Consider the following 26,811-nt stretch of genomic DNA (forward strand, 5'->3'; position numbering starts at 1 on the left):
TTCGATTGCAATTGATTGAATCGAATGCTTGTAGTCACGGATCGCTCAATAAAATGAGCTTCAAATATTGATAGGAAGAATGAGTACTTAATGGCTACTGAGAAATACAGATAACCCGAATTCCAACGAAACCTGTCCAACACTAACAGCTTGTAATGTTTTCTCCTATTCACAGTCAATTATTCTCAATTGTGTATTGTAACACTTATCCTTAACTGCCAGTTATTGTCAATTGCCTATTGTAGGAAGATTCTTTCGACATCTTCTATCTCTAAAGGCAGTCTCTGAATATTGAGGAAATCGACTTCTCACTAGCAGTAAGATCGACAATACCGTAGATTCTAATTCCACCTTTCAGTCAATTGCCCTCCACTACCTAAAACAAGGATTTTCTTTCAAATACTTTTATCATAATCGGTTAACCCAGTCTCAATCTACTTCCACTGCCATTTGCTCTGTCTATACTATATCTCACCTCAGTGTTACCCACCAACAACATGTCGACCAATTTCCACCCAAACCCCCAAAATCATCAAAATTTCGAAAACACCCAAATTCCACCCCAAAACGAAACAAACCTCACCCCTTTAAATATCAAAAATACCCCTAATCCCCAAATCTCCCATCCCTCCATATCCCTCCATCCTGTGTCGTTTCGCAACCTGAATGTCGCGGTACGTTGCCACTATCAAAACTACTACTACAACGCCATGTTCCTCACCAGATCCGAATACGACAGAGGCGTGTCGACTTTTTCGCCTGAAGGCCGTCTTTTTCAGGTGGAGTATTCGCTTGAAGCCATCAAACTAGGGTCCACGGCGATTGGCGTGCTGACTTCTGAAGGTGTTATTTTGGGTGTGGAAAAGAGAGTCACTTCGCCGCTTTTGGAGAGCTCTTCCATCGAAAAAATCGTGGAAATCGACGCCCACATCGGCTGTGCCATGTCGGGTTTGACTGCTGACGCCAGGCTGATGATTGACCATGCTAGAGTGGCGTCCTTGAGCCATAACTTGTACTACGACGAGGACATGCAAGTGGAGAGCTTGACGCAGTCAGTGTGTGACTTGGCGTTGCGTTTTGGCGAAGGTGCTTCGGGCGAGAAGCGTTTGATGTCGAGACCGTTCGGCGTGGCGCTTTTGATCGCTGGAATTGACGAAAACGGTCCTCAGTTATACCACGCAGAACCCTCTGGTACTTTCTACCGCTACGACGCTAAGGCCATTGGCTCGGGCTCGGAGGGCGCTCAGACGGAATTGCAAAACGAGTACCACAAGTCGTTGACGCTCAAGGAGGCCGAGCTCTTGACGCTCAAGATCTTGAAACAGGTGATGGAGGAGAAATTGGACTGCAAGAACGCTCAATTGGCGTCTGTGACGAAGGAGGGCGGCTTCAAGGTCTACGACGACGCCAAGACCGATGAGCTCATCAAGGAGTTGAACGAGACCGTCACCGACGACACCCAGATCTAATCTAATGAGCACGATACATCAATATACATACGAAGTAGAGGTCAAGAGTAGGCATTGGTGGGGGTACAAGTTAGCTGAAGCAATTGATTGCTGGCACCGGCGCAATCACATTTCGAAGCTACGTAATAGAAGGAGAATGAAGCTATTGTTGTCAGTTCTGGTAGATTCTACATCCAATTTTCATCATACTACAGCCGTCGAAATCACCTCCTGTATTTGAATATACTTACCTCCCGACGGAAGCCTCCAATTGCGTTGCAAATCCCAGCAAATGGTGATTCTCGCTAACACTGGTGCTGCGAAGAAGAAACAACATGTCACTCACCGCCTGGTTAAATGTCTCTGTGTAAGCATCCACAATCTGCTTGAACGAAGCCGCTCTCAGACCAATTAGCTCGGGGTTAACCTCCAGGTCTGCGAATCGCTCGGGCATGTCTCGTCTAAATGCAGCAAACTGTCTCTCATCCATCAACACCAACGACTTCTTGAGCCTGCTCATGTAGTTGTTGATGTGGATCACAACATTCAAGACGTTGTGAAGACTCAGAAGAAGCTTTCCGTCAGTCACCATGGCATCCCGCAACATGTTGTTGAGATATGTGCCGACGTGGTTTTTCAAATCTTGTACGTCATCAAAGCTCTCCTCTGAATGCGTAGAGGAGCCTTGCTTATTACTCATGGCATTTATCTTTGCATCAAACACATCGTTGCCATTGAAGAAGGATTTGATGAAGTTCTTTTCGTTGCTAGAGCTCTGTCGGGGACAACTTGCTGCGATGCATTGACTGAAAACTTTTCGAGGATTGAAAGTAAGGTCAGGAAATTATCCTCAACAATCAGATAATTGAAGTAGCTTTGACAAAGATTCATGAAACCCTTCACGTTCGCATTGAGAGCTCTGCACTTCACCACACTGGTCTTCACGGACGGATGGAATCCTCTGTATCTCCACACAGTGGAGAAGTTGATCTCTTTCCAGGTCCTATCCGTTGCCATGCTTGCGTATTTCAAAAGCATCTGAAGCTTGAAAAGAAGCTGGTATTCAAACACAAAGTTGTCACCAACTATGAGATTAATGGGAAATGGAAGACTCAAGTCAACGTTCACACTTGCTACAGTGTACTGATCAATAGCATCAACATCATGCAGCGAGCGAGTCCTCTCCGACTCGGACAGAGACGCCTGTCGTCTGGACAAAGATTGACTCACAATTCTTTTGATGGCGTTCAGTACAGAGTCTGTGTCTTTCATCTCTTTATCGGCGTCAAAGGATTCAATGGCAATGATCTCCTCTGCAAGCTCGTAGAAGTTATTAGTGTCCACGCTGAACCCCTCGCAGTGAGGAAGAATGTCCGATATACTTGGTTCGCCAGATGATGGCTCGTCAGAAGGCTTCCGAACGACCTGATCATAAAGCCGTTGGACTCTCGCAGTAGGTACCGCGTGTTTATCCCTTGAAAGATCGTGAAAAGCAGCAGTAATAAACTTGTCAATTTGAAAGGACTTGTTCAAAAGGTAGGTCTCGTGTAGGTTCTCTATGAGGGTCTGGAATTGGTAGCCTTCTAACAAAAGCCTCAAGAGAAGCTTATTTGCCATTTTGTAGCTGTGAATAATCTTCAAGTGAAGGTCTGGCGAAAACAAACTGTCAATTGGGTTGGAGGAGACCTGGGCAAACTCAGGGAGATCCTTGAAGCTTATTATCCCACTGCACTGGCGGAAAATGTTCAAGTATTTTCCAGTCGCCAAGATCTTCTGTTGTATGTCTTTGCTGGAAAGCTGGTCCGGTACTCCGTCGAGCTTGACGACATAAAGCTCACTCCAGTACTTCTCCATGTTTGAATAGAAGATGTTTGCCGGTAGTTCGTTCTTTTTGATGAGAAACTCACCAAAAGGATCTTGTATGTGGCCTTCAATAAGCCATTCATTGAGCAAGGATACATAATCTGTGGATATGGCGTCGAAGAGTTGTGTTAGAAACTGAAATGCCACGGAGTCTCCCTTGTAGGAGTTAATTCTTTCAGTCACAAGCTGCAATACGACCCCACCTTTACATACAGAGAACTTGTTTGTATCGGTTGACGAGCTAATGGAGCCGTTCATCTCGAGATCTTGTTTGACAAATTCAAGGAAGGAGTTGAAAGTCGGAGATTCCGTACGTTCTTCAGTCCTCATATGGATGGTGTTGACAATCTCGTAGAGATGGGCCATTGTGTTGGCGCAACGTTGCATTATGATGTTGTCCATCTCTGTGACCGAGAGCGGGGCCTGCTTGACGTGGTCTTCAAACTCCAAGATGAGCTTCTGGTATTCCTTGAGAAACCCCCTGATTTCAAAACAAAGTCGCTGGTTCACTCTTCCCAAGTTCGGATGGTCATATATCTGCACAAAGTTGTCGAGTCCCGAGTACCATTTGCCGTAGGTAGCGAGCTTCTTGGTGATGCTCTTCAAAGCCACGTTCAAGTGCTTGGCTGTCTTGAACTCGGGCCCACGGATACGATCCTGAACTCTTGTGGCGTCGTAACGTTCACTGTAACGAACATAATTGCCCTCGTAGCCTATCAAAACGTACAAGAGGTCTCTCACCACAAGCACTTCTTGTGTTCTTGTATCGGAGATATCCAGCAAAGACCGTGGTTTGAGCGACAGGACAAATGAAGGTAGGGCCACGTTCTTACTCAAGTAATTGGCAGCCAGCAGCTGTACAGAAAGTCCCTGTACCGGAGCTGAACTCATCTGTAACGTTGTGTTGTGGATGCGATAGTGTTTTGATTTCGCGAGCGCGACTCAGTAGTAGTAGTAGTAGTATGCAATGGCTGCGAAATATCTACGCTCACTGATAAATGGCTGAAAATCAAAAGTCGTCACTGCTAAAATCGTCCTCAAGCTCCAATTCCTCAAGAGCCTTTTCGGCGTCTGCCTGTACCTTGGCAAGACCGCTGACTTCTTCCAAATAGCTCTTGTTGTTCAAACACCGCTTCACAAACTCCCACTTCTCTTTCTTGTACCCCTGAATGACTGCTGGAGAACATGCGCTACAGCAAGTGTAAGCAGGGGCCCAGAGCTTCGATTGCTGGAAGTTGTTGAGGAAACCACGGATCTGATGGGGAACGTGGCCAAACTTGGTGCTTTCTTCAGCCGAAGCTCGCTCTTTCTCGGGATGCTGTAACACCGACACCAAAAGCTCAACAGCAATGGAAGACGCCATGAGAGCTCCTCCAGGACGCGTCACCGTGCACATCTGGTCCAAGGTTCTGTCTGAGAGAGAATCGCTTGGCGCCACGACGTCATTGCAGTAGTAGCAGCCCAAACGGTTCTCCATTTCGAGAGAACCATGTCTCATGACAAGGTAGGAGTCAAAGCCGAGTGCAGCATTTATAACGATTTTGTTGTGAGCTAGGCCCATCACCGTAGGGAGCCAGCGTGATTCCCGTGAGTCCATGAGGAGAAACACCACGTCGTGTTCATCAAAGAGCTCGGCCAAAGTCTCGTAGCTATCTTCTAGATTGGAGCCTTCGGCCACAGGATGGCCTATCATCGGCACTGTCACGTTGAAGCCCCTGGACCTGACAGACGGAAAAATCTCCTTCAAAGCAGCACCGGCCCTCTCAGCCTTGGGTGCTCCCTGTCTGTTGATGTCGCTGAAGCAGTCCTTGAACCCAAATAGCGGCTGTCTCACGGGATTGGAGTAGGAAACACGGCCATTATCAACGAAAGTAATATCTCTCACGCCCCAGCCGAGAAGAGCACGGGCTACGTAGCTTCCGAGGGTGCCAGCACCCAAAAGAAGCACCTTTTGGCTCTTCAAGATATCCAAATCGAGCTGTGGGGCCACACGCCATTTCATAAGACGCAAATTCAAATCCACCGCCTGTTCTGCAAGCTGCTGTGGGTTAATGAGCGACCCGAGATCTGCCAATTTCGGCCCTAGTTTACCTTGTACTGTTCTTTCCCAACCCGTCACTTTTGGCGGTTCCAGAACGTCAAAATCCGAGTCCAACGCCAACTTGAGCGTTTGAGACAGACCATTGTTGCGGTAAACAAGTAACTTGACGGATTTTTTGCCCTTGAGAGCAAGAAAGTAGAGCCAGTTTCTGAGCTGCACCAGCGGCCAGTTATCACGATTGAGGCACGCGTCCACGTAGACGAAGGTCGAGGCGGAGGTGTCCAAGGCGACGATCTCCTCGTCTACCACGGAAAAGAACGCCTCCTTCGGGTTCCTCTTGAGAAACTCCTCGATTTCAAGCTCGTACTCGTTATTGTTGCTCAGCTCCACCAACAGCCACGGCGAGTGGAGCAACGGGTACGCAAGCCAGTAGTAGTACTTGTACTTCTTGAGGTCGGCGAAAGCCAAAAGATAGAATTTCTGTGTGAACAGGCCCGTTTCCATATCCGTTCTGAGTGACTCTCCCCACAGCTTGAGGCTGCTGAGCTTATCAAACAGTTTGAACTCCTCGATGGTGTTCACATTGATAAGAGAGCCAGGGACCTTCGAGGTGGTATGGTTCTCCTCGTACTCGTCGAAACTGGAGTAGTCCAAGTTGATGATAGGCGTATCGTTGAACTTGTTGAGATGAAGCGGCAGGGTCATGAAACCGTGGATCTCCCGAGGTCCAGCATCGAGTTTGTATTCGTTGAGCTTTCTGTCGGATAGTTTGGTGAAGAAGGACAGCTCCACAAACAGCTGTATCGGGGTGTACTTCAAAGACATGATGTAGTTGATAAGCGCGATTATCCGGGGTACCCACGATGTAGGTGATGGAGGGGTGGGCCGGAGAGTGATAAGTGGGAGGAACTTTTATATTATGGATTTAGCTGATTTTGGAGGATATTTTTGGTTTCGAGGGGTAATTGAATTTTGGCGGTTTGGCCGGTGTACTTGAAAGTGCCTCATGGTGCAGATTGATAAGGCCTTAGGGTATAGTGGCAAAGAGAGCACATTAGTAGAATTGTAGTTTTAGTTTTTGGAAGTGAGATATTAAGATGATTGGATTTGGGCTTTCATAGGTAAAAATGGCTCTTTTTGGGTTTTCTTGATTTTGGCTTACTGTGGCTGCAAAATGGTTGTTCAGAATAGTGGTTGCAAGTTCTATGTGACAGCACCCATATTCCGATGACAGTTGTATTTCGTTGTCTTACCACTTGATTCCGATAAGCTGCCAAACTTATACAATAGAGAATTGTGACCTCAAGATGATTCTAAAGTTTCCCACAATGTCCTCTTAATATCTCCATATCGTCCTAACATATGAACGCTGTAAATACTGTTCCACAAACCTCACAATCCAACTCTTCCATAAACATCAAGCTGCCTACTCCTGCCGCCTACAGATTCCTCCGACCAGGTCCAGTCTATTATGACGAATGCCGCCTGATTATCCAATGGTCTTTGACCGTATACCCATGCTAATTACTCCAAAGTCATGCCGTCAATCTCGTCCAACAACTCGTCGATGGCAATCTCCGGCGCATCGTGATCGTCGTCTTCCATGTCGTCCTCGTGCTCTTCTGTGTGTGCTGGCTGCTCGCCCGCCTTGTACAAGTTGATGGTCTGTCTCAACTCCTGGTCCTCCTCCAACTCCTGCAAGAACAACTCGTAGTCTCTTTCGGCACGCTCCTGCTCCTGCTTGGCCTGTCTGGAGTCGTCGTTGGCCACAAGGTCGTTGTGCTCTCTTGCCATTCTCTTCAACTTCCACTGTCTGTTCTTGGACTTCTTGGCCTTTCTCGTGTAGTACTTCTTGATGAGCACCACCTCGGGCGTGTTGTCGGTGTCCAACGAGTCCCACAATTCCGAGTTGATGTTGGTGTTGGTGAGGTAGTAGCCGAGAACCAGGTCACCAGGGTGAAGGATGGCTCCAAGGTGAGAACGAACATAGAAGGAGTGGTCATTGACTCCCAAATCGGCCGCTCTGCTGACGGTGATATCGGCAAGAACGTTTTTGCCCTTGACGTCGCCAGTGGGCTCAACGTCCAACACGATAAACTCCACAAGTTGAGGAACATCCAAGAGAGATGGGAATGGAGCTCTCCAGAACACACTCAGCAAGAGGTCCGCCGTTTGAAGCGTGTTGGGGTCCAAAAACTGAATCGTATTCGTCACCTTGGAGCAGATCACAAGACGAGAAATGTTACCCATCTGGTGGGCAAGTTTCTTGGGGAGAACCACCAAATCATCACGACAAATGGGTGCAATGTCAACGGAGAAAGTGAACTTGTAACTCGACAGGCCCGACTGCGTGTCTATACTGATAAGTTCCTCGGATCTCTTTGATTTGATGGGAGCCACGGCGCTCAAAAAGTCCACCATCTTCATGGCATGATTTCTCTGCGAATAGAAAAAGTCCAACCCGTCCTTGGTCTCCTGAATGGAAATGGTATCAACGTGAGCGTTGTGCTTCAAAATCAACTGCTCCAAGTACAAAAACGTTCTCTTGTGGGACACCTTCTGTCTGATCTGGACAGTGGCTCTCCAGGTATTAGCAGTAAACGACTTGGCACAGTCTGGACACTGCATAGCAATGACAACGTACTCAACCTCGAACGTCTGCTGCACGATGGTGTTCTGCAAAGCCTCGCCCTGAACGGTCAACTTGATTCTGATTCTTCTCGAGTGGGGTTCTGTCCAAATGAAGGAGGCATCGATCAAACGAACCTTGGACAAACCTTTGAGTCTCCGCAAACAGATGGCCAAAAGCTCTCTGGACTCCAACTGGGCCCTGACCCACTGGCCCGGAGGCTGCAAAAAACGCTCACAGTTTCTGCAAAAAGAGATATTTGCCTCCCTAGGAATGCCTTCGGTGATATCCACATTAAGCTTGATACAGTCGTAACACATTACAAGCCCCAGCAGGCCGTCCATGGGCACACCACAGTTGCAACAGAGCACTGTGGCTACCTGGCCGTTGCCTGTTGTTTGAAGCGGGGCGTAATCTGACATGGTGAAGCAGAAATCGTAATAAGGGTGATTAGAAATGGAGCAATGGGATGAGATGAGGCGAAAAAATGGCAGCTTGGCACCCGTACACCAGCTTACCCCAGGTTCAACAGCCCTCCGCCAAATTCCCCAAAGAGGGTCCCAGGCGGCTAATTATGGTATATCCGGTAAATCTACAGCTTTTGGACCCAGGCAATGTGATTGGATTTTCAATTGAGCTTCTGGCTATGGAGCTATGTGGTGCACAGGTTTAGTCAGTAGATCCTCTTCAGGAGTCCGTAATTCTCGGAAAAAACTGAGAACCATCTTTCAAAATCAAAATTCATAGTTTAAACAATACTCGAGAATATTTTTCATCCCCCTCCAACGTCTCAAGGGCTCAATTTGGTGACACCACTTTCGGCAATTTGCAACCTCCTGCACACACCCACACTTGATAAAAGTTCAACACTACAAACTCAACCAAACCTCATGGTGGACAGAAAACGTGGGGCATCGTCGAGCGAAGCGCCTAGGAAAATCCGCAAGGGCGCTCATGCAGAACGACTCAAAAAGGAAGAAGAGGCGGAATCGCCGGACGTGTCGCCCAGCCCGAAGCCTGAGGATGTGAAGATCAAATCTGAAGACGAACAGGAAGAAGAGGAGGACAACGACGAGGACAACGACGAGGACAACGACGAGTCTTTCACAGAAAAGGAGAACGGCGATGTCAAAGAAGATGATGAGGAGAACGACAACGAGGACGAGAATGAAAACGAAAACGACAACGAAAACGAGAACGGCAACGAAAACGACAACGAACAAGAGAATGGCGACGAGGACGAGGATGAAGACGAAAAGAGGCGAATAACCACCTTCAACTTTGATGGCGTCGAGTACTCCTTCAAGGAGAGGCCGTCTGTGCTCGAGGAACGCGACGGTAAGATCGAGTTCCGTGTGGTAAACAACGACAACACGCGAGAGAACCTAATAGTGCTCACAGGGCTCAAAAACATCTTCCAGAAACAATTGCCCAAGATGCCTAGAGAGTACATTCTGCGCTTGGTGTACGATAGATCCCATTTATCCATGGCTGTGGTGCGTAAACCGCTCACTGTGGTTGGAGGAATCACTTATAGACCGTTTGACAAGCGGGGTTTTGCCGAGATTGTGTTCTGTGCCATTTCCTCCACAGAGCAGGTCCGTGGTTACGGTGCACACTTGATGAACCACCTCAAGGACTACGTCAGAGCAACCTCTCCCGTTAAATACTTCCTCACCTACGCCGACAACTACGCCATTGGGTACTTCAAGAAGCAGGGCTTCACCAAAGAAATCACCCTAGACAAGCTGGTATGGATGGGATACATCAAGGACTACGAAGGCGGTACGCTTATGCAGTGTGCTATGCTACCCAGCCGGTTGCGTTATCTAGATCTGGGGAAGATTCTTCTTCTTCAGAAAGCTGCGATCGAGAAAAAGATCAAGATGCGGTCCAAGTCCCACATTGTCCGTACAGGTCTCCGTGTTTTCAAAAATGCCGGACCAAACTTCAAGCTTCAGGCGAAAGACATCCCTGGTCTTCTAGAAAGTGGATGGCTGGAAGAAATGGACAAGATAGCACAGAAGCCCAAGCGTGGGCCACACTACAATTTCATGATGACTCTTCTTCAGGAGCTCACCAACCATCCATCCGCCTGGCCATTCGCCGTTCCTGTCAACAAGGAAGAAGTGGGTGATTACTATGATGTAATCAAGGAACCCATGGATCTCAGTACGATGGAGCTGAAGCTTGAAAACGATAAGTACGAGTCGTTTGAGCAGTTCCTTTACGACTGCCGTCTAATTTTCAACAACTGCCGGTCGTACAACGCCGAAACGACCACATATTACAAAAACGCCACAAAGCTTGAAAAGTTTCTTAATAAGAAGATCAAGGAGAGTGCTGATTATTCGCACTACTTGGACTAAGACCGTTGGGTGTGCATACACGCTTACATCCATACCAGCGGGCGAGACCAAGGAACCATTATCATCAATTGCTTCCTAGCTTATATTCACAATGGTCTCTTTATACTCACACAAGGAATCTTCCGACGTTGCTAAGGCCGTGGGTGCTTACATAATCAAGATCCAGGACGAGGCTGTCAGCAAGGCTGGTGTTTTCAAAGTTGCGGTGTCCGGTGGATCACTCGGCAAGGTGTTGAAAGCTGCCTTGATTGACGACTCTGAGCTCTCCCAGAAGGTCAAGTGGGACAAATGGGAGGTTTTCTTCAGTGACGAGAGAATTGTGCCATTGGACCACGCCGAGTCCAACTACGGTCTTTTCAACGAAAAAGTGCTCCTGAGCTTGCCAGCCGGCTCTCCCAAGCCCAAGGTTCACGCCATTGACGCTTCTTTGATCACTGGCTCAGACGGCCAGCTTGAAGGTGCCGATAGCGGCAAGGACGAGGCCCTTGCACAGGCTTACGAGAAGCTTTTCGCCAACGACGCCCATCTTGACTTGGTTCTTTTGGGCTGCGGTCCCGATGGTCACACCTGCTCCTTGTTCCCTGGTCACGCTTTGCTCCAGGAGAAGAACAGCCTTGTTTCGTTGATCAGAGACTCGCCCAAGCCTCCACCAAGAAGAATCACCATCACCTTCCCCGTTTTGGCACAGGCCAGCAACATTGCGTTTGTTGCCGAGGGCGAGGGTAAGGCTCCAGTGATTGACGAGATTTTCAACAAGCCCGAGTCGCAGTTGCCATGCAAGTACGTGAACGACCTCAGTGTGCCAGTGTCGTGGTTCGTCAACGACGCAGCTCTCACCAACGTGAATGTCACTCCTTCCAAGTACTGAAGGCGTGGGTCTCGCCTATGAGGTGCCTGCTGGTCAATTGGCGATGATGCTCAAGTGCCGCTCAATGGTGATATTGGCATGTGACGAAGCCATTAGACAATAAACCCGCCACTCAATTCCCTGTAGAGCTACATTTTACCAACCGCCCAAAGACTTTCTATCCTCTTCCAGCAAAAATCACATTCTCGTTTCCCTGCCTGCGGCGGTGATGGTTCTGATAAGTCCTCCGTGTCGGTATCAATGCGCACAGTGAATATTCATCAACAAGTACCAATGGGTAAGTCCAAGCTGAACCTCCACGCCCCACACATACTGACCGCAGGTTTAGGCGTTGCATTGTGGCTATGTCCAAAGAAGAACCTGGGTGTCCAGGATAAATTGCAAACCGTCATGGGCCTGCTTAACACTGTGTTTCCAGGACTGCCCCCACGGTTCGAGCCTCACATCACTGTTTCCACCAATTTGGCGGTGGACATGAAAAACCCAAAAGACGACGTCAATCGTATTCTTTCTCTGTGTGCTGCGGCGCTTCTGCTGCTTCCGAAATCAGACACTCCGTGGATTCGTTTGGGCAAGGTAACCAGCCAAAGAAAGTACTTTCAGAAACTCTACTTCCAGGTTTTGGCTGAGCCTACGCTCTACCTGTTTGCACGTATTGTTCAGGAGCTTTTCGTTTTGCTACCAGCCAAGACGAAGGCAGAGCACCAGCAGAAGAACCCCCACTTGTACCATAAGGACCACAGCGGGAACCTCGTAAGAAGGAAACTGACAAAAGAGGCTAAAGAAGTGGATGTTGATACCGGAAAGCTTCAACGTGAGCTGGCCAGCGAAGCTGCTGCTTGGGCTGTGGGTGAATATAATCCTCATCTCTCGCTAGTGTATAGCGACCTTCATCCGATCGATACTGCCTTGTGGCATACCATTCGTCTGCGGGTTCTGGACTATTTGGGAATCGACGGGTGTGACTCTGATTCGTGGAATATGCTGGGCAATGGGCTTTCCTGGGAAGGCGGCGTGTTGAAGTTGGTTCTTTGTGAGGGTGACGTTAATGAGTGGGTTGTGCTTGGATCCGTTGATGTTTGAGTGGTTGGTGGTCATTCGCTTCCTTTGGCTGACTTTTAAGCTTAATGAAAAGGATGTCTTAATTAAGGCCCACCTTCACATTAATTGAGTGGCCGGGCAGGACGTTTGCAGAGCCGGCCACATGAAGAGTTCGAGAGCTGCCGGCTCCATCTGTATAATTACCATAGATGACTGTATCGATGTAATAGCTGGAGAAGTGTAGGTAATGGGTGTCGATTCTTTTGATGGCTTTTGGGATGGCAAAGTCACCCAAACTTTACCGGAGATTTGAAGCTGTAAGAGTATTTATGTCACATTTGGCTGTTTGGAATTATGAAATCTCAAATTAATGGAAGTAAGGTTTGAAATGATGGTACATTCTGGAATTCCCAATTCTCTAAAAGGAAGTGGCACCATTTGGAGCCGAATTTCAATAATTCAGGGCCTTAGAGGTCAATTGAGCTTCATATTTGCAGAAATCTTTTCTAGAAAGCTGATGGGCAAAACATTTAAAATTCGCCTCTTTCTAGATTCCTAGGTGGGTCTTCCTTGTGATTTATAGTGAGCGCTAGACGTGTATTGCAGCCAAACAGACAAAGTATCCATATTTACCCAAAATGACGAGAAAAATTCACAAAAACATCACTCAATAAGTGAATCTCAATCAAATAATCCTACTAAGCAATTTCCAAGAAATATTACAGAATCTCCGATTTTTGAACCATGATTGTAAGTTTCCTGTCCTACACGCATCTCACTGAGTATTTACTTTTCCATGATATCTACCTTGAAATTGCGAAACACCTACTTCAACATAAACTACACACGCTTTCCAAAAATCCAAAACGCCAACCAATACTTCAAATAATAGTGACATTCACAGAGACAGTCACACACATTCCACCCCATTCACTTCAACTGCATTTCCTAGTCACCACAACCTGTTCACATGACAGTTGCACCGTCAAAGCTAGCCCTCAAGGGATCCTCCAAAACCGTGGTGGATTTCTTTGAGTTCGCCGTACACAGCATTCTTTTCCAACGTGGCATATACCCCCTGAAGATTTTGTTACTGTCAGAAAGTACGACTTGCCCATGCTTATGAGCAGCGATAACGATGTCAAAGACTACATTGGCAACATCATGCAGCAGCTCCGGAAATGGATATACGGCGGACGCTTGCTGAAACTCGTTGTCGTGATAATAAATAAAGCCACAACCGAAACCGTCGAAAGATGGGTCTTTTCAATAGATATACAGAAAGAAGGCGAGGAGACTGATGAAAAGCCAAAGGCACAGATCCAAAGGGAGATCCAGGCGATCTTCCGCCAGATCACCGCTTCGGTATCGTACTTACCATTTTTGCAAGACGATGAGTACACGTTTAATGTGTTAGTTTACACAGATCCGAGCTACGATAGCAGGAGGATACCCAGTGAATGGGCAGATACCCATGGTGATGGAAAGATGATAACCGGAGAAACTGACCAGGTGGACTTCTCCACGTTCAGTACAAATAATCACCTGGTTGGTACCTCGGTAAGCTACAAGCTTGGTTAATGACTTGTCTATAGAATACACAGCTACGCCTGGACGTTGCGTTGATTTTCCTCGCGGACCTCTTCGTTTTTCATCTCCTCTTTCTTGATCTCTCCTTGCTCACCGTTTTCCTCTGTGGTCTTTTCTTTTTCATCGGAAACCTCCTGGTTTTTGAGCTTTGACTCCCAGAATTCGCCCTCTTTACGAGCTTCAGGCTGCTCACGGCCATCTTCTCTATCCTGCTTCTGTTCCTTTTGGTCCTTCTGTTGCTGCTGTTTCTGCTGCTTGTTTTGTGGACGTATCACTGCAAGCTCCTTGTCAAAACGCCTTCTCTTGTTACTGATGATGAAACGAGCAGCACCTCTTGAGGCTACCAGGTAGTCCCATTTGCGCAAGTACATATCCTGTTTGAGCAATTGTGGCGCCAGCACGCTCTGCTCGCTGAGAACCTTCAAATCGTTGAAACGCAGCTTCAAGTCCATGAATTTGAAGATTTGTTCTTTGCCAGTGTCGGGGTCGACTGGTGGGATGTACTCGTTCAAAATGGAGAACTTCATCTGATGCACATAGTAGTCTAGGATATAGACAATACCCTCGTTGACAAGGGTCTCAGGACAGCGGAACTGAGCCATGGAGTCTATGTTTTCAAGGATTTCGCTGGTTTTCGTGGATCCAGGCTCACCGTGCTTGGAGATTATACCCTTAGGGTCCAAATTAAGCGATACAATGACGATGGCCAAAGCAATACAGTGCGGTGGGATCACCAAGCAAAGCGGCGTGGACATTATGTCAAAGGCCACGAGCCAGCCGAAAAGCGTTAGACTGTAATCGAGACCGAGCTCTTTGGAAAACAGCGTCACCAAGTAATCCACGGATGGCACATTGGCGGCACCGTTGAGGAAATCAAACTTGAGCACCTGGAGAAGCTTGAATTCTAAACTCATGATGATTTTGCGCTGCATCTCGATGAGAGGCAACAGAGTGCCGGTGCTCTTGTTCACCACTTTGACATCCTGGTCCACCTCTCGAAGTTTGTTAGCCACCAGCTGCATGTCCCTAAGTTTCTTAATACAATCTTCGTGCTTGGTGGCCAAAAAGAGAGCGGTGTAGGCAACCAAGTAAGGGTCTTTTTCGAGTTCAGTGAGTGACTCGTTTTCTGGGTTCTGGTCCAGAGGTTCTTCAAACGGATTGAAAAGATAGAACCGCAGGTAGTAGTTCATGGCGGTGGCGAGAACACGAAGCGGAAACTTCATGATCTTGACCACCTGGAAAAGGAGCTGGAAGATCTGGTGTTTTCGCTGGTTGTATGCTAGCTTCTTGTTTTCTGGAATAGTGTTTGAATGAAGGTATGAAAGCTCAGCCAAGGTGAAAAAAGGTCTGGAAACCTGAAGCACAGTAGGCACATCAGCACCGTTCTTGGGATTCGGAGCACCAGGCTCCTTTCTTTTGTAGACCATGCTGGTTGGTAACTATAGCATCTTTAGTGAGCTTTAGGCTTGAGATGGGTGGTGTACGGGTGTAACATTGGGAGCCCCAGTAGTTTCGGTGGAATCGACCCATTGGCAGCCATTGAGCTACGGGTTAGTAAAGAGAGGTTTATTCAAACATACTACGGACTTAAGCGGAGAAGGACAAGGAGACACCCAACTTGTGGACAGGCTCGGCCAACTTCAAGGCGTCGAAGGAGGCACCCAAGCCCAATCTCACGCCGGGTCTCAACTCCTGGGAGTAGGCCAAGGCGGTCAAACCGGAGTCGGCAACCTTAGCCTTGACGAAAGCGGTGGAGTCCAACTTGTACTTGGTGGCGAACTCAACGTTGACGTTGGAGGACTTGACGGAGTCCCAGGTGGCCTTGGCACCGGCCTCGACCAAAGGAGAAACCTTGTGGTAGTAAGCAGCGGTGAAGACAGACAAGTTGGAGGTGGAGGTCACGGCAACGGTGTACAATGGGTTGGCGTAGCCGACACCGACGGAGTACTTGTTGAGCTTGGCGGAGGCAATGTCGTAGCCCAACTCGGCACCGGCGGTGAAGCCGTCGTGGGCAACGGTCAAGTCAGCGGTGGCAACAGGGCCCTTGAGCAAGTCGAAGAACAAGCGGGCGTTGACGGCGGACTGCTGGTAGAAGAAGTTCAACTTGGCGTTCTTGGAGCCGTTGGGCACAACAGAGGTGTCCAACTCACCCTTGAGGCCTGGAGTCAACAACTCGGACAACTCAAACTTGGTGCTCAAGGTGTTGGCGTTGTTCCAGCCCTGGGTCAAGGTCAAGCCGGTGGCCTTGTCGGCGTACTTGGCCTCCACAGAGGCGGCAATGGCATTGTCCTTTGCGGTCTTACCCTTGACGGTGAAAGCGACACCGTTAGGAGCGGTGGACTTGACGTCCACGGCAGCGGAGCTCAAGTGGAAGAAGTCCTTGGAAAGCAAGTCGTTGGAAGACTTCTGGATGTCGGAGAAAGCAACAGGGGCCATGGTGAAAAGAAAAAGGTGCTTGTTGTGGGTGCGGTGCGAAAAACGTGGATGAGGAATGGGCTCGAATTTATATGTTGAGCGGCTGCCCCACCGTTGGGGAAACGAGGCCCCATACTAGCGCGATTTCTGGTGCGAACGTGAGCTCTGGTTGGGCAGTAGCTGGGGAAAGATTTGGTGGTTGTTTTTTGATTTTGATGTTTGGATTTTGATGAAATGTGGGATGAGGGGTTTTTTGGTTGAATTTGGTCAACTGGGGCGTGGGGTGGCAGAGGATGGCCGAGTGTGGTAGAGCCGATCTGATAGGCCAGGAGGAGCTAGCGATAGTATGGTTGATTGAATGGAAGAAGGGAATTGAAGGTGTGGAGGGTGGGGGAGGCATAAAGAGGAGGCAAAATGATCAATGTAAGGTGGATGAATGGACGTGTTTGGCGGGTTTGGCGGGATCAGTCTATGGGCTGATAAGCGGATGGTAGGGATGGAGCGCTTCTTTTGTTCACTTATCATGAAATCTATAAACCAAGGCCATTAGATTCATTCAAGGAAAGTCCAGTTTGAGATTCTACCTTCAATTGGCTGAATTGGGGTTCAGTCGTATACCTCTATTCCTACGCTACCCCAGCTTACCACGAGCCACACCCCTACAATTTCCCCTATGACCCCATGAAACAGGCCAATTCTACCACCACTGAAAAACCACACCATTTGAATTATTGAAACCCTCTGGCATCCTCCAAATCCCAATCCCACCCATGAAGACGGATCCACCTGGGTCTCGGCGTTAGGCGCACGTGCTGTGGCGGCGTGACGACAGAAATGGCCTTGCACAAGAAAGAATAGAAGAATCCGGAGACTTCACAGAAACTCCGTCTTCCTCTTTCTGCCTTACTTTTGGGTATCTAAGATCCACCCCGAACGTTGTGGCTTTTCGCAGCCATCCGGGTGCTAAAGCACACGCTAAAATTAGTGCTTTTAGGCCCATTGTGTTTCCGGTGGAAGGTCCACCAGGTCAATTTTGTCTTCAAAGCCCAATTCACCAATTCTCTTCAAATTCCAATCACCTCTTCTGTTGGGAAAGCTAACCCCGGCTGATGACCTCTGTTTACGTTCGGTCACGTACGTGCTATTGTTCTCCCCGCTGAAACCCACATTTCTCAAGCCCTGTTTCCACAAGCCATACGGGCGAGAATGGGCGATTTTGGTCACATTTCGAGAAATCAGCATTTCCCTAGAATTGCTTAATTGACCAATCAGGACGTTGTTGCAGGTTCTGTTAGCACATGCGTTCCGCCCTGACTCTGTCTCAGTTTCAGCCACAACGCGAGCTTCCCTCTTTGTTCCTGGATCTGACCGTGAATTCGAATGTAGCCAAATGGGGTCAATTTCCGAGTGATTTGGGCTCGCTTGACGTCTGCCAAGTTTGACAGCGAAGGTGAGTCGAAGAGGTGCGATAGTATAGGGATTGTGAATGGAGAAAAAAGAGGAATCTGTGTGTTGATTTGGGGACTTTCATTGTTTTTACTTGAAAAGGTCATTTGTGCTTTCGTTGGGGGTAGGTGTCTCCATTTCGCAGCCAGTGACAGCTGCTTTACAGCTTCGATGTGGAAGGTATCATCTGTTGAAGTGGAGAAGAGTCAATTCCAGTGGAGTGTTTCAATGGTAAGTTCGTATGCTCATAAGTGGTTTTGCTATAACCTTGTGTGTATTTCGTGGACTAGATCCTATACTGTAGCTTATACCCCTAGGGTGCACCCTAGATATCATATCCACAAAATCATCGAAGTGATTCCAAACTCAAAGCCAACCATTTGCCAACATTCAACAAACATTAGCCTACTTTCTCTTTTCATCGAAAACTGAAGACCCTTGACTTCTTTGTTTCACCTGGATCTGACCTGACTCAGTTTCGCAGCCATTATCATCACACCATATAGGCTCTACTACATAACCGACCACTGCTTCTACACAGAATTGAGCACCAGCCAATTGGGCACAACCTCACCTATACAAGACAACCAGCCTAGAAACACCCTGTGACTGAAAAACTGCCAGCCCATGAAATTCTACTTTGTCAATACCACTCCAGTCCTAGTGAAATGCCTCGAGGATGCCATAGCAGAGGTGGCTCCGTACCTTCCGAACCAGATCAAAATGTCAGTGATAAACCGCCCACTTCGTGACTTTGTGATCTCTAAAGATCCCGAGAACACAGCCATTGTAACGCCAGCAAACTCCTTCTCGTTCATGGGAGGTGGATTCGACAAGGCAGTGCTTTCATTGATCTCCGAAGACCACAAAAAGGAACGTGACGTTGAAACAGCCATTCAAAACTATTCTTTACTGCAAAACCACGGCTTCCTTATTCCCGGGTCAGCCCACCTGGTCAGACTATCTGAAATCCCCTACACCTCAGGCTCATTGGCTGTTAACAAAGGCGTTCTGACGCTAATCCAGGTTCCTACTATGGAAGTTCCAGGCCCAATACTACACGAAAAGGCTTTCTACAGCACATGGGCGGCACTCACATCTCTTACTTCACTTTCAGACATAGAGGCTGCCGTTTTTCCAGCTTTTGGAGCAGGTTTCGGCGGAGTTCCTCCAGGAACATGTGCTAGGCTTATGGTGGGTGCTTTGGCCCTCTGGTACATGCCAGCACCGTCTCCATTGGCCCGTTCAGCTGGTGTTCTCTTGTACCTACGCAAGGACTATAGAAAACTAGGGAAATCCAGCGATTTGGCTGCCATTGAGCAATTCTACACGGAGCACGGGAAAAGCTCATTTACCCAAACTGGAAAAGAAGCACAGCATTGGCCACTTCCATGGCACCGTATGGTCAAGGGTCTCAATTGGGTGCAAAATCAGTCACCCTAATATGCTTCTACATCAACAGTCGCGCACACGCGTATGACTACTACTCGCTATAAGTACACCCTAGGGTTTATCTACTGCCCGGAAACGGAGCAGGTGTTATTTTTGAACAGACAGAAGCTGCCATGGATGGGCCGCTGGAACGGCGTTGGAGGCAAGCTTGATCCTGAGGAATCTCCTTTGGAATGCATTATTCGGGAAACCGAAGAGGAAACCGGTTTGAAGGTTTCTCTGTATAAAGACAAGGGCGTGTTGCGCTGGGCACGCGACGGAGCCGATTTAGGTGGTGTTCATTTGTTTGTTGCTGAAGTGCCGCTGCTGTTTGTGGCCGATTACAAGACCCCTCGGTGTTTCTGCCATGAAGGTGTGCTTGATTGGAAGAAGCTTGATTGGTTGTTGCACAAGGAGAACACCGGGGTGGTGGACAATATCCAGATTCTACTTCTGGACTTGATTTTCAAGGAAGATCGGAAGGTGTGGATCGCCGAATACACCGATGGGGCCTTATCCCGCTGTGAGGTCATTGAAACTTTATCGTGAACGAGGAAGCTCTTTGAAAGACCCAATCTCCCTTTGCATTTGGTAAGTACACCTGTAGTAATACTAACTGGCATGCTCCTACAACAATCTCAATTCCCATTCTATTACTATGAGGCAAGCGCCTATGACCGAATCATAACTACGTCGTCCAGAGCCTGGCGGTACCGTCAGCACCGGCACTGAACAACCATGCTTCCTTGGGGTGCCACACCAAGTCCAACACTCCAATGCTCGACACAATCTTGTGTCCCGTCAACTTCTTCAATGGCACCAACAACGGATTGGTCATGAAATCGTCGTACACAGTGCTGTGGAAAACATGAATGGTGCCGTCGTCAGACGCCGAGGCAAACAATGGCATCTTGCCCTTGTGGAACTTGATCGAACGAACGGCCTTCTCGTGGTACCGAAGCGTCTTGTAAGGCGTGGCAGACAAGTCCAAGTCGTGCCACAAGACACGTTTGTCGTAGGAAGATGCTAGAAGATGGTCACCTCTGGGGTGAATGTCGATGCTGGAAAGCATACGGGCACCAGGCATCAACTTCTTGACAAGCTGCTGCTGTGCCAAGTCGTACACACGGATGGTTCGTTGCGACGAGACGAAAAGCTGTGGCTTGAATGGATGGAAACGGGCGTCCATGATGGTGCCCTTGGATTTGCGGAAAGGCGATTGAGAAAGGTGCTTGGACAACTGGTGGATAAGCACGGCAGTGTTTTTAGCTTCGGGAGCAACCGTGACAAAGTAGTCACCCTTTCTGTGCCACGAGAGCTTCTTGATTGGTTTCTTGCACTCGACAATGGCAGCTACACCTTCCTGAATCTGGGTAGCGTTTGGAGTGTACCACTTGGCAACATCCTTCTTGGGCTCCACGTCGTTCTTGGATGTTTCGTCGTCGTCGTTGACGTTGATCTCTGTGTCCTTACGCTTGTTGCCGAAAGTGTCGTAACCCCAACCGGCCTCGATCTTGACTCTAGCGCTGTTTTCAAAGTCGAAACCGAAAACTGGCGGCACGAGAAGGAAAATTCTCTCTGCAGCGGCAACAGCCAAAATGGCCATGCCAGGCTCAGGATGCCACTCCAAAGCGTCGATCTTGTCTTCTGGGTTCTCCTCGGTGTTGATGGCCTGGAATTTGTAAACCAGTCTGCCCGTGAGAACCTCCCACACTCTGACAGAACCATCATCGGAGCCAGTGGCCAACCAAAGTCCCTGAGGGTCAATGGAAAGTGTTCTGATTCTGCCGGTGTGGCCATTGTACACTGTGGAACAACGGATAGGGAAAGGTCTCAAGTCCTTTGGCGAAGGAAGCTCGGGAATCAACGACTCGGGTCGATGTTCAATTTGGCGTGACGAACACGAGGAGCCAAGTACAAGTCCAAACATCTCTCGAAACGCTCTCTGATGGACTCGGAGTAACCAGGAACCTTACGCAAGGCAGAGTACTTCTGGGGCATGAAGTTGGTATCTCTTTCAGCAGGATTGGCCTCAAGCCACTTCTTCTTTTCCTCCTCGTCAAAGAGGTATTCTTCTGGTGGGTTATAAGACTCGTCGTTTGTTGGTGGAGGCAATTTAGGTGCCCTCATGTTCATGTAATGGTTGTTTTCAGGGTCCTCGTGCTCCCACAAGTCGAAGTTGTTCTGGTCCTCCTCGGCCTTGGCCTTGGCGGCTTCTGGAGACAAGATCTTGCCCAGACGAATAGCACGGACAATCTTCATAATTCTCTTAGCTTCGTGCTGAGAAGGTTGGAAACGAGATTTAGGTTCTGGGGCAGCAGTGAGAGGCATAACCTCCGTTTTCAGTGTGAACCATTCAATCGTTGGCTCGTAAGGGTTGATAGACTCATCGGTCTGCTCCTGGTTCTGGATCTTGCGGATCAACTCCAACTCATCCTCAGTAAGCTTGAGAGACTGGCCTGTGTTCTGGTCCAAAAGACCAGTCCAGCCCTCGGGAAGTTCAATCTGCTCCAAGAGCTGGTCCAATGCAGAGCCTCTAGCGGGTCTCATGATACGCTTACCGTTGATATCGTAACCGATATGGGCATCTCTTCGTATGCTGCAATGGGGATGTTGCCGATGGTGTTGAAGTTTTCAGCGTCCGAGTCGTCCGAGTCATAAACAGGCTCGATCTCAGGCTTGATGATACGGGTACGGCCATCGGAGTATTTTCCCAAAATCTCACCGTTGTCCTCGTCCTCCAATGTCTGGAGTTGAACTCCACTGAGTTTGTCTGTCACAGCAGAAGAAGCAGAGGCAGCGTCCAGCTCGTCGTCAGACTCCTCCTCCTCATCGTCATCTTCATCTTCATCACTGGAATCGTCTTCATCTTCATCCTCAGCCTCAGGCTCCTGCTCAGCAAGAAGTTGGTTGAGCTCAGCTTCACTATCATCGTCTTCCTCATCGGAACCCTCCATGGTCAAAACTCCCTCGACGTCGAGCTCGGGCTCATTCTCGGGCTCCTCTTCGGATTTTCTCTTTTTTCCAGCAGCTCCAGCCTTTTCGGCACCCTTCAGCCTGGCCATCGTGTTCTGCTTTCTTGGTGATACTGAAAAAATCATCTCATCGCGCTACACCTTCCCAAGTACAATCAGGCCTCATTTCTGCATGAACTCGATACACCGCATAAACGCCATCAATGAAAAGGAACTAGAATCCAATGTTTCTGATGCTGCCTCATGGCATCAGGATTACGCTGACACCTCATATATATATGTGGGTAACCTCCATGAGAAGATTCAGGAAATCGATCTCGTGAAGATATTCTCCCAGTGGGGAAACCCTACTCATGTTAACTTGATAAAGGACAGAGACAGCGGGAAATCTAGAGGCTTTGCCTACTTGAAATACGAAGACCAACGATCTTGTGTTTTAGCAGTCGATAACTTCAATGGCGTGCTAATATACGAGCGCCCACTAAAGGTTGACCACACATACTACCAGCTACGGGATGGCCAGGAGGAGGACGATTTTGCTGTTGATTATCTGGAAGCAAGGCCTGCTCAAATCGAGGCTCCAAAAAGCCCGAAAAGGGAAGAGAAGCAGATCAAGAGAGTGGAGCATGTGGAAGAAGCCAAGACCATCGAGGTTGGCTCGTCAGGAGTCGCGGAAATGGCAGTCTCAGAGGCATTTGTTGCTGATGACGATGACTTCAACGACCCAATGGCCAATTTGGTCAAGGTGGAGGCCCCAAGTCCGAAAAGAAGCACAGGAAGCGAAGACACAGGGACAAGGAGGGACACAGAGACGAGGAGAGGAAACACAGAAGGAGGGTTGAAAAGAAGGATGTAGAAGAGACTACAACCAGTTGATTGCTGAGTTTTCTATGACTATTTGTGTGGTTGCAAATTATCGAATATTGCATGGTTACAGACTAACCTTTGGTGACCTGGGACAAAGCATAACCCTTATAGTATGCAAAGAACTTTGTCTTCTCCTTGACGTTCATGTCGTCACCGACTAATGACAAGCCGTTGTCTGGGAACACCTCTCTGGCAGCCTTGATGGAAAAAGGTTTCAGATCCACATGTGGCACGATTTTGGCTTTTACAAAGACCTTGCCAACAGTCAACAACTTGCACAAATATTGAAACAGTGTCACGTTTGGAACGGGCAATGTGATGAGGTTGGGGTACACTCTGAGGACGATGGTCAGGTACGAGAAGCCAGAAAGCTGAAGCAACTTGGGGTCAATGCTTTTGTTAAAAGGAAGCACGGCCTTGTTGTTGGAAGGCGTGCCCTCTGGGAACAAAATGACAAACTTGTTCTTGAGAGCAGCATAGTCGTTGAGCTCTGCTCCAGGCAAAGGAGCATCGGGCTCCAAGAAGGGAACCTTGGCAAATTGCCAGAAGCTCAATGCATGTAACTTTCCGTCTTGAGGAAGCACCACGACGACAGAATTGATTGAAGTGGCGGCCGAGATCACGTACAAGAGCAACACATCGATGGGTGAGATGAAATTTGCAACCACCAAGTGGTTGAGACCTGGCCTCTTCCTGTCAATCTCAGCTGTCTTCAGTTTCCTCACTCCCTCAACCAGCAAGTCAATATCTGAAACGCCGAAAATGTGCTTGAGTATCACCAGAAGCACAGGTTTTGGTGCTATCAAGGTGAAGGCATACAAAATGTACAACAAGGGCAATTTGACGGCAACAACCACAGGATTGACAAGAAACTTCTTAAAGGGTTGCTGTGGGTTGTCCACCGGCATGAAGGGCGAAATGCCCGTGCCTTTGTCTCTCCAATTGGAAAACTTCTCCATGGTGGTTGGTGATGGTGAGGAAACAGTTGATGAGCCGGTTCAGGCACGTGACTCACCCAAAACCAACTCCATCGATTTTTTACTTCTTTTGTTTTTATTTGAAAGAAAAACCGAAAATGCCGGTCATATTCGGAATGTGTGGCGTTGGAGATGGTGGTTCAGCTCGAAGGTCTGCGCACCTATGAAAGCACACACTGAGTGAAGGACAAGGAGGGTCAGGCTAGAGGAGAAAAATGTCGGTGGCAAACAAAATAACTCAAATAGGGGTCAGTGCCATTCCACAATTTACCCTGGCGATTTATCCCTGTTTTGCCTTGTGGATGGCGTGCTCTGATTGGTCGATTCGCAAAACAGCACAACAATTGAAACACACAACCAGCGGGCCGGGCCCACGGGCGAAGCAAGGTGCTTCAGATGGCGTTGAATTAGACGGCGGCACTTCCGAGGCATTTGATTCTCTGACGGTGCATTCTGATTGGCTGCAAATCGAGGTAGCAGAATGTGGACTGGTCTAGAATTACGTGACCTGGAGCAGGTTCATTTTGGGAACGGGGATCCATCAGCGATAGCGTGCTGCCTAATACGGAAATATACCAAGAGGGTTCTGGATTCTGATGTTTGAAGTTGGGTGCATCGTGAATGCTGTGACATGGACAGGAATAAAAGACGAAAGCAGTGCTCAGAAGGAATGGATTTTCTCCTGTTATGATTAGTGCTTCCTCTTTAAACTATAAAGTATTCCTTCTAAGATATGAATAATGCCTCCAGCGCCTTAGCCAATCAGTAGTGGCATCCCGATGTGGATGGACCTGGGATATCAACAAAACAGTACCCCACGGAGTGGACCATGCCAGCCCAAAAGCCTCCATCAGCCTTGACATTTACTCAATTGAGTCAGACTCATCTACAAATCAGATTCATGTAACATTATTGACCACATACTAATATACACAGCAAGGCAGCCCGTGCTGCTTGCGATATAATACTTTCACAAGAAAAATCAATTTTCGAGCAATTACAACTCCTGAGAAGCCTTGGCGTTGGCCTTCTTGGAGGGCAACAAGGACTGGTGGATGTTTGGCAAGACACCACCCTGGGCAATGGTGACGTGACCCAACAACTTGTTCAACTCCTCATCGTTTCTGATGGCCAACTGCAAGTGTCTTGGGATGATTCTGGACTTCTTGTTGTCTCTGGCAGCGTTACCAGCCAACTCCAAGATTTCAGCAGCCAAGTACTCCAACACAGAGGTCAAGTACACGGGGCACCGGAACCGACTCTCTGGCGTAGTTGCCCTTTCTCAACAATCTGTGGACACGACCGACTGGGAAAGTCAAGCCAGCCTTGGCGGATCTAGAAGTGGATGCTTTCTCAGAGGAACCTGCTTTACCTTTACCACCGGACATTTTTAATAATTTGTGTTTTGGATGATGGGAAAAAACGAGCAAGTGTCTTGCTTATATACGCAGAGGTCTGTCAGCCCCACGCACCGCGCTGGGATAGAAAGTGCACAGGGGAGGAGCAGGAGACATTTCGGGAGAGTGCGCGAGGACGGGATGCGATTTACGTCAGCAGGGTGTAAAAACAGGCATAATTCGCACGCCTGCCACCGCCGCCACTGGGGTTCGATGATGGCAGCCGTTGGCGCCAGATCTGGCTCCGAACACTGGCCTGGCAGTAGCCACCGGAAATTGGGGTGGTTGGGCCATCCAAAATTTTGGAGGTCTTTAAAAAAAAAAAAGAAATAAACAAAGAATCACAACATGCCGGGCGCTACATGCACAACTCTTCATCTCACCGCGCCGTCACCGTCACCGTGGCGTCGTTTGTTATGGGTAGTTCCTCAGTTGCAGCCATTCCAGAGAATCCTCAAGAGCTCTCCAGGTGTTTGTTTGTATCCGCGAGTGCGTGCTGCTTTTTACACCAGACACCGCGCTCTCCTCGCCTGCAGTTTTCTGCAGGACACCTACCCCCGCCAGGCTCACTATATATGGAGCTCGTTCGCAATCAAAGTGACTTTTTCCCATCATCCCTTTGAACAGACATCATGGCCCCTAAAGCAGAGAAGAAGCCCGCCTCTAAAGCCCCAGCTGAGAAGAAGCCAGCCGCCAAGAAGACCGCCTCTTCCGGTGAGCCAAAGAGAAAGACCAAGACCAGAAAGGAGACTTACTCTTCTTACATTTACAAGGTCTTGAAGCAGACCCACCCAGACACTGGTATCTCCCAGAAGGCTATGTCCATCATGAACTCTTTCGTGAACGACATCTTCGAGAGAGTCGCCTCCGAGGCCTCCAAGTTGGCTGCTTACAACAAGAAGTCCACCATCTCCGCCAGAGAGATCCAGACCGCCGTCAGATTGATCTTGCCAGGTGAATTGGCTAAGCACGCCGTCTCCGAAGGTACCAGAGCTGTCACCAAGTACTCCTCTGCTGCCAACTAAGTTATGCCGCTGACTTGCTTCACTGTGTGATAGCACTTGCACATGACTGGCTGCTTTCAGTGTAATGTATTTGTATATTAGTAATGGAATTGTATTGGACTCCGCTGTACAGTAGGTTGCTGAAATCTAGCCACAATGATACTATCACCACGCTATTCGTGCCTTGTTTATTTTCAAAACACACCACGCGCCATCATCTCACTACACTGTCATATCCATAATGTCTATTTTCTTATCACAGAATGTCTAGTGTATATGCTATGGAGCCTTAGTCAAGACTCGTGACCATGTTGGCCCACAATTGATGGCGAAATCGCCACTGCATAACAACGAGCTTCAAAACACAACGCCACCAGGGTCAGTTCAGTGACCCCATTTTCTCCGTATTAATCGTTCTTTCTTGAATTCTTACTCAACTGCCACCGGTGA

At 48.4% G+C, this 26,811-nt stretch overlaps 17 protein-coding genes across 17 annotated transcripts; 9 read left to right on the top strand and 8 right to left on the bottom strand. All coding sequences in view use genetic code 12, as the record gives it.

Annotated features, from left to right (window-relative positions):
- Positions 1–710: 710 nt before the first annotated feature.
- PUP2 (proteasome core particle subunit alpha 5) lies at positions 711–1,469 on the top strand (the record flags this gene model as incomplete). Its single annotated transcript, XM_025482351.1, has 1 exon — positions 711–1,469. The coding sequence occupies one exon, from the start codon at positions 711–713 to the stop codon at positions 1,467–1,469; it is 759 nt and encodes a 252-aa protein (XP_025336969.1).
- A 226-nt stretch (positions 1,470–1,695) lies between these two features.
- CXQ87_003893 (uncharacterized protein) lies at positions 1,696–4,202 on the bottom strand (the record flags this gene model as incomplete). The annotated part of the gene is made up of 2 exons (XM_025482352.1): positions 1,696–2,215; positions 2,263–4,202. The coding sequence occupies 2 exons, from the start codon at positions 4,200–4,202 to the stop codon at positions 1,696–1,698; spliced, it is 2,460 nt and encodes an 819-aa protein (XP_025336970.1).
- Positions 4,203–4,320: 118 nt separating this feature from the next.
- On the bottom strand, positions 4,321–6,177 carry APG7 (Apg7p; the record flags this gene model as incomplete). Its single annotated transcript, XM_025482353.1, has 1 exon — positions 4,321–6,177. One exon carries the CDS (start codon positions 6,175–6,177, stop codon positions 4,321–4,323), a length of 1,857 nt encoding a protein of 618 aa, XP_025336971.1.
- Positions 6,178–6,876: 699 nt separating this feature from the next.
- NMD3 (ribosome-binding protein) lies at positions 6,877–8,403 on the bottom strand (the record flags this gene model as incomplete). Its single annotated transcript, XM_025482354.1, has 1 exon — positions 6,877–8,403. One exon carries the CDS (start codon positions 8,401–8,403, stop codon positions 6,877–6,879), a length of 1,527 nt encoding a protein of 508 aa, XP_025336972.1.
- Positions 8,404–8,871: 468 nt separating this feature from the next.
- On the top strand, positions 8,872–10,350 carry GCN5 (histone acetyltransferase; the record flags this gene model as incomplete). The annotated part of the gene is made up of 1 exon (XM_025482355.1): positions 8,872–10,350. The coding sequence occupies one exon, from the start codon at positions 8,872–8,874 to the stop codon at positions 10,348–10,350; it is 1,479 nt and encodes a 492-aa protein (XP_025336973.1).
- A 91-nt stretch (positions 10,351–10,441) lies between these two features.
- On the top strand, positions 10,442–11,218 carry SOL3 (6-phosphogluconolactonase; the record flags this gene model as incomplete). The annotated part of the gene is made up of 1 exon (XM_025482356.1): positions 10,442–11,218. The coding sequence occupies one exon, from the start codon at positions 10,442–10,444 to the stop codon at positions 11,216–11,218; it is 777 nt and encodes a 258-aa protein (XP_025336974.1).
- Positions 11,219–11,491: 273 nt separating this feature from the next.
- Positions 11,492–12,301, top strand: CXQ87_003898 (2',3'-cyclic-nucleotide 3'-phosphodiesterase; the record flags this gene model as incomplete). The annotated part of the gene is made up of 1 exon (XM_025482357.1): positions 11,492–12,301. One exon carries the CDS (start codon positions 11,492–11,494, stop codon positions 12,299–12,301), a length of 810 nt encoding a protein of 269 aa, XP_025336975.1.
- A 1,074-nt stretch (positions 12,302–13,375) lies between these two features.
- On the top strand, positions 13,376–13,840 carry MAD2 (spindle checkpoint protein; the record flags this gene model as incomplete). Its single annotated transcript, XM_025482358.1, has 1 exon — positions 13,376–13,840. The coding sequence occupies one exon, from the start codon at positions 13,376–13,378 to the stop codon at positions 13,838–13,840; it is 465 nt and encodes a 154-aa protein (XP_025336976.1).
- Positions 13,841–13,863: 23 nt separating this feature from the next.
- CXQ87_003900 (uncharacterized protein) lies at positions 13,864–15,276 on the bottom strand (the record flags this gene model as incomplete). The annotated part of the gene is made up of 1 exon (XM_025482359.1): positions 13,864–15,276. One exon carries the CDS (start codon positions 15,274–15,276, stop codon positions 13,864–13,866), a length of 1,413 nt encoding a protein of 470 aa, XP_025336977.1.
- Positions 15,277–15,436: 160 nt separating this feature from the next.
- On the bottom strand, positions 15,437–16,285 carry POR1 (porin; the record flags this gene model as incomplete). Its single annotated transcript, XM_025482360.1, has 1 exon — positions 15,437–16,285. One exon carries the CDS (start codon positions 16,283–16,285, stop codon positions 15,437–15,439), a length of 849 nt encoding a protein of 282 aa, XP_025336978.1.
- A 2,052-nt stretch (positions 16,286–18,337) lies between these two features.
- Positions 18,338–19,153, top strand: CXQ87_003902 (putative ADP-ribose 1''-phosphate phosphatase; the record flags this gene model as incomplete). Its single annotated transcript, XM_025482361.1, has 1 exon — positions 18,338–19,153. One exon carries the CDS (start codon positions 18,338–18,340, stop codon positions 19,151–19,153), a length of 816 nt encoding a protein of 271 aa, XP_025336979.1.
- A 33-nt stretch (positions 19,154–19,186) lies between these two features.
- CXQ87_003903 (uncharacterized protein) lies at positions 19,187–19,690 on the top strand (the record flags this gene model as incomplete). The annotated part of the gene is made up of 1 exon (XM_025482362.1): positions 19,187–19,690. One exon carries the CDS (start codon positions 19,187–19,189, stop codon positions 19,688–19,690), a length of 504 nt encoding a protein of 167 aa, XP_025336980.1.
- Positions 19,691–19,829: 139 nt separating this feature from the next.
- ERB1 (Erb1p) lies at positions 19,830–22,206 on the bottom strand (the record flags this gene model as incomplete). Its single annotated transcript, XM_025482363.1, has 3 exons — positions 19,830–21,011; positions 21,044–21,697; positions 21,718–22,206. 3 exons carry the CDS (start codon positions 22,204–22,206, stop codon positions 19,830–19,832), a joined length of 2,325 nt encoding a protein of 774 aa, XP_025336981.1.
- Positions 22,207–22,288: 82 nt separating this feature from the next.
- On the top strand, positions 22,289–22,992 carry CXQ87_003905 (U2 snRNP complex subunit; the record flags this gene model as incomplete). The annotated part of the gene is made up of 2 exons (XM_025482364.1): positions 22,289–22,855; positions 22,876–22,992. 2 exons carry the CDS (start codon positions 22,289–22,291, stop codon positions 22,990–22,992), a joined length of 684 nt encoding a protein of 227 aa, XP_025336982.1.
- Positions 22,993–23,054: 62 nt separating this feature from the next.
- CXQ87_003906 (lysophosphatidic acid acyltransferase) lies at positions 23,055–23,942 on the bottom strand (the record flags this gene model as incomplete). The annotated part of the gene is made up of 1 exon (XM_025482365.1): positions 23,055–23,942. The coding sequence occupies one exon, from the start codon at positions 23,940–23,942 to the stop codon at positions 23,055–23,057; it is 888 nt and encodes a 295-aa protein (XP_025336983.1).
- Positions 23,943–24,957: 1,015 nt separating this feature from the next.
- On the bottom strand, positions 24,958–25,348 carry HTA2 (histone H2A; the record flags this gene model as incomplete). Its single annotated transcript, XM_025482366.1, has 2 exons — positions 24,958–25,179; positions 25,211–25,348. The coding sequence occupies 2 exons, from the start codon at positions 25,346–25,348 to the stop codon at positions 24,958–24,960; spliced, it is 360 nt and encodes a 119-aa protein (XP_025336984.1).
- Positions 25,349–25,989: 641 nt separating this feature from the next.
- Positions 25,990–26,382, top strand: CXQ87_003908 (uncharacterized protein; the record flags this gene model as incomplete). The annotated part of the gene is made up of 1 exon (XM_025482367.1): positions 25,990–26,382. One exon carries the CDS (start codon positions 25,990–25,992, stop codon positions 26,380–26,382), a length of 393 nt encoding a protein of 130 aa, XP_025336985.1.
- Positions 26,383–26,811: the final 429 nt, after the last annotated feature.

This window comes from Candidozyma duobushaemuli (genome assembly GCF_002926085.2).
Source record: "Candidozyma duobushaemuli strain B09383 chromosome Unknown D_B09383, whole genome shotgun sequence".
NCBI classification, from domain to species: domain Eukaryota; kingdom Fungi; phylum Ascomycota; class Pichiomycetes; order Serinales; family Metschnikowiaceae; genus Candidozyma; species Candidozyma duobushaemuli.